Genomic DNA, 4,488 nt, shown 5'->3' with positions numbered 1-4,488 from the left:
GCTCATTTTTGATTTATTGTAGAGATGAGGTCTCACCAAGTTGTCCAGGTGGGTCTCGAATCCGCGGGCTCAGGCAGTCCACTCACCTCAGCCTCCCAAAGGCGCAGGATTACAGGCTGAGCCACCGAGCCTGGCTCTGATATCATTTTTTCAGAAGAAAATTAAATGTCAATTCATTATTATTTCTTGTAGTGGCTCATACCTGTAATCCCAAAACTTTGGGAGGCGGAGGTGAGAGGATTGCCTGAGCCCAGGGGTTCGAGACTAGCAACTTGGCAAGGCCTTGTCTCTACAATAAAACAGAAAATGCGTGGTGGTGGTGTGTGCCTGTGTTCCCAGCTACTTGGAAGGCTGAAGAGGGGGAATCGCCTGAGCCCAGCCCATCGAGGCCACTGTGGCTGTGAATGTGCCACTGTACTCCAGCCTGGGTGACAGAGTGAGACTCCAACTAAAAAACAAACAAATAAACAAAACACTCAAATATTCTGAAATCCAAAACACTTCTTACCCCAAGCATTTTGGATAAAGGATACTCAACCTGTATATCTAAAAGAGTTTTTAATTTTTATTTTACCTTTATTTATTTTTTCTTATTTTTTCTTTCTTTCTTGAGACAGATTCTCACTCTGTTATCAACACTGGAGTGCAGCAGTGGTCATAGCTCACTGCAGCCTGGACCTCCTGGACTCAAGCAAGCCTCCCTTCTCAGTCTCCAGAGTAGCTGAGACTATAGGCATATGCCACCATGCCTGGCTAATTTATTTTATTTTTTGTAGAGATGGGGTCTTGCCGTGTTGCTCAGGCTGGTCTTAAACTCCTGGCCTCAAGCAAACATCCTGCCTCTGCCTCCCAAAGTACTGGGATAACAGCTGGGAGCCACCAGGCTGGGCTGCCTTCATGGAAGGTCTAGCTTGATAGGTTTTGTTGTTGTTCTTGCCAGTTGTTTCAAGGTCTTACTCTGCTCTCTTCATGCTGTTATTGTTTCCTGTAAGAACTGTAGTGATTTGCTTATTTTGGCTCTTCTGTGCAAACACAAAGCAAAAACTGACTTTTTAGGAGCTTATCATTGGTTTTGAGCAATTATGATGTGTTTTGGTGTCATTTTCTTCATATTTTCTTGTGCTTGGGTTTGTTGAGTTGCTTAGACTTGTGGGTTTGTAGTATTCATTAAATTTGAATGAATTTGGGCCATTATTTCTTGAAATATTTCTTCTGCACCTCTCTCCTTCAAGGACTCCAGTAACACTTGTATGAGGCTGCTTGAGCTTGTCACACAGCTCACATATGCTCTTTTCATTTGTTAAAATTATTTTTTCTATGTGGATTTCGTTTGGGTTTCTAGTGCCATATTTTTCCAAGTTCACTAATCTTCTCCTGTGATGTCTAATTTGCCGTTAATCCTATGCAGTGTGCTTTTTCATCTCAGACATTGTAGCTTTCATCTCTAGAAGTTCTGTTTGGTTCTTTTTAAATATGCATTTTCATATCTTTTTATATCTTACATAACTTTATTTTGAGATGGGATCTCTCTCTCTGTTGCCTGGGCTGGAGTGCAGTGGCTGTTCTCAGGTATGATCACAGCTTACTGCAGCCTCGACCTCCTGGGCTCAAGCTATCCTCCCACCTCAGCCTCTTGTGTAACTTTTTCAACATACATTATGAGTTATGGTAAATTTTCCCATCCTTCCATGCTTGATCTAACACTGTATCTGCTCTGGGTTGATTTGGGTAGGTTGATGTCCTCGTGTGTGTCCTACTCTCCAGCTTCCTTGCATGCCTGGGGATTTTCCTGTGGATTTCAAGCATTGTGAATTTCAGCCTGTTGAAAGCTGACTATTTTTGCATTCTTTTAAATATTTTGAGCTTTGTTCTGGGACACAGTCACTTGAAAACACTTTGTTCCTTTTGGATGAGCATATGGATCTTTTAGATGAGACTGGAACAGCTGTTTGTCCAAGGCTGGGTATTCGTCATGACTGAGATAAGACCCCTGTCTCCGCTCTTCTCCGTACCCCTTGAATTACCAGGCTTCCTGCGCTGGCTGCTGGGAACAGGGACTCTTTCCTCCGATTCTTTTGGATGGTTCTTTGCCCAGCTTTGGGTGGTCTCCCCATGCATGTGCTGGCTAGTACTCTGCTGAACATCTGTAGGGATTCTCTTCACATCTCTGGAATTTTCTGTGTGCAGCTCTCCTCTCCTTGGTCCCCTGAGGCCCTCTGCTCCTCTGCCAGATGAGTCCTGTGGGCTCAGCCTGGACTCCCGAGGTGGCGGGCTGGGACGGCGGGAATTGGTTTCCTGTCTCTCAGAGTTTACTGTCTTCTGTTGACGGGTGCCCAGTGGCTTGCTGAACATGGTTTGTATATTTTGACTATCTGTTTTCATTGTTTTGGATGTAAATCTGTTCCTTTTGCTCTGTCTTGTTCAGAAGAAGTCCAGCTTTTTAAAATTAATTAATTAAAAATCAATTAATTTTAATTAATTAATTTTTTGAGTTGGAGTCTCACTGTGTCGCCCAGACTGGAATGCAGACTGGAGTGCAGCCTCGACGTGCTGGGCTCTGGCAATCCTTCCGCCTCAGCCTTCCAAGTAGCTGGAAATACAGGCACACGCTACCACGCCTGGCTAATTTTTTTACTTATTGTAGAGATGAGGGCTCACCAAGTTGCCCAGGTGGGTCTCGAACCCGCGGGCTCAGGCAGTCCACTCACCTCAGCCTCCCAAGGTGCAGGATTACAGGCTGAGCCACCGAGCCCGACTTTTAATTTTTTCTTAGTGATGTTTCTTGGGCAGAGAATGTGCTATCTGACTCTTAGTGTGCAAATACATACAAAGCTGAAAACGATTCGTGTGTAGAAGGTATTGCCGGCTTTAGCTCAATGGCCAATTTAATTTGCTGAGAACTTTCCTTTCTAAGCAAATAGACTTTTCCATGCTGGTTTTCCGGAAGTTGTTTTTGTTGGGACCTCTTCTTGGTGTAGTGACTGTGGGACGCCCCCGGTTCCCTGTGCTGTGCGGGTGAAGCCTCCCCTCCTCTGGGGCTGCCGTTCTTCCAGCCAGACTCAGAAGCTCCACCTAGTGGTCACACATCTCCTGCCTAAGGGTGGATGGCCTTCGCAAGACCCAGTATACACCCTTGGCTGTCAGCACGATACCCAGTGGGCATCCTCACGACCCGCATGTGCGTCTTCCTGCAGGGAAGAGTTCCTGGGCTGTGGCTGCTGCTCGTGTCGGGACTACCGTGTGGCTTCACCGTGAACCCGTGTCACCCAGGAGGACCTCGTGATCCTCCTCCCTCATGGTGAAGGGCACACGGACCAGAGGAAGAAGAGTCTTGGAAGGGCTTTCCGAGAGGCGGCTGGCTCCGCGGCAGGTTCACAATGGCGGGGCCACGCGGTACTGCCCACAGCCTGCTCTGTCTTCTTTTGCTAGATCCAGACAAAGACGGTAGCCCAGTGTGTGGAGTATTATTACATCTGGAAAAAAATGGTCAAGTTTGACTGTGGCCGAGCCCCAGGGCTAGAAAAGAGGATCAAGAGAGAGCCAGATGAAGTGGAAAGGACAGAAGAAAAGGTAGCAGACCCGTGGGGGGTCAGGGGTTCATCTGTGGGTCTGCCCACTGCCAGCTGAGTGGAGGGCTGGGTCAGAGGTGGGTGGTGCCCCAGGAAGGGCTTCCCTGTAGAAGGCACCCATGTACTTAGGTCTGGAGGAAAGTCCGCTCCCTCATGCTGTTTTTGCCCCATCTGCAGGGCACTTGCAGCCCTCAGGAGAGACTCAGCCACCGCCCAACTCCTGAGTTAAAGATGAAGACCAAGAGCTACCGGAGAGAGCCCATCCTCCACTCCAGCCCCGGCGTGGGCCCCAGGCGGACCCCTGAGCCACAGGGGAATGTGGAAGGCCAGGGCGTGTTTCCGTGCAGAGAGTGTGAGAGGTACCAGCTTCCTCCCAGAAATGCTCCCACAGCCCCCGGCCTCAACCCCCAGATCCCCTCCTGGGCGGCCACCTCCCTCCTGCTCTGACCACATGTCCTCTGCGACTCCTCAGGGTCTTCGACAAGATCAAGAGTCGAAATGCCCACATGAAGCGCCACCGCCTTCAGGACCACGTGGAGCCCGTGGTCAGGGTGAAGTGGCCAGGGAAGCCCTTCCAGCTGAAGGAGGAGGAGGAGGAGGAGGAGCTGGGGGCCGACATCGGGCCCCTGCAGTGGTGACTTGGGTGGCAAAGTTCAGCGGGCATCCAGCCCTGGTACACCTCCCTTCAGCCTCTCCAGGATGCTCAGGCACCCTTCCCCTCCCCTCCCCTCCCTGTCCCCCACCGGCCAGCCCCCCTAGCAAACTCAGCAGCCTGAAGGAGGTCACCGGACCCCTTTGAGGCCCTCCTGGCAGTGCAGGGTGCGTCCATTGGTTAACGGCCCCCTCCTCCCCCTCCCCTAGAGCAGGGGCTGGGGGCGAGGAGGAAGTCAGGCCTGGGCAGCCTCTCACCTCTGTTTGG

At 50.1% G+C, this 4,488-nt stretch overlaps 1 protein-coding gene across 1 annotated transcript in view; it reads left to right on the top strand.

Annotated features, from left to right (window-relative positions):
- Positions 1–4,207, top strand: part of ZNF541 (zinc finger protein 541) — a 37,523-nt gene extending 33,316 nt beyond the window's left edge. Inside the window, exons 13-15 of the mRNA XM_008048336.1 lie at positions 3,430–3,570; positions 3,747–3,928; positions 4,042–4,207. Of these exons, the coding sequence (XP_008046527.1) occupies positions 3,430–3,570; positions 3,747–3,928; positions 4,042–4,207 (489 nt within the window). The remainder of the gene's footprint in view (positions 1–3,429; positions 3,571–3,746; positions 3,929–4,041) is intronic.
- The last annotated feature ends 281 nt before the right edge of the window (positions 4,208–4,488 follow it).

Source organism: Carlito syrichta, unplaced genomic scaffold (genome assembly GCF_000164805.1).
Source record: "Carlito syrichta isolate Samal-C Ts95f unplaced genomic scaffold, Tarsius_syrichta-2.0.1 Scaffold123364, whole genome shotgun sequence".
Lineage (NCBI taxonomy): Eukaryota > Metazoa > Chordata > Mammalia > Primates > Tarsiidae > Carlito > Carlito syrichta.
Note: the sequence above shows the minus strand (reverse complement) of the source record. Positions and strands in the feature narration are given on the sequence as shown.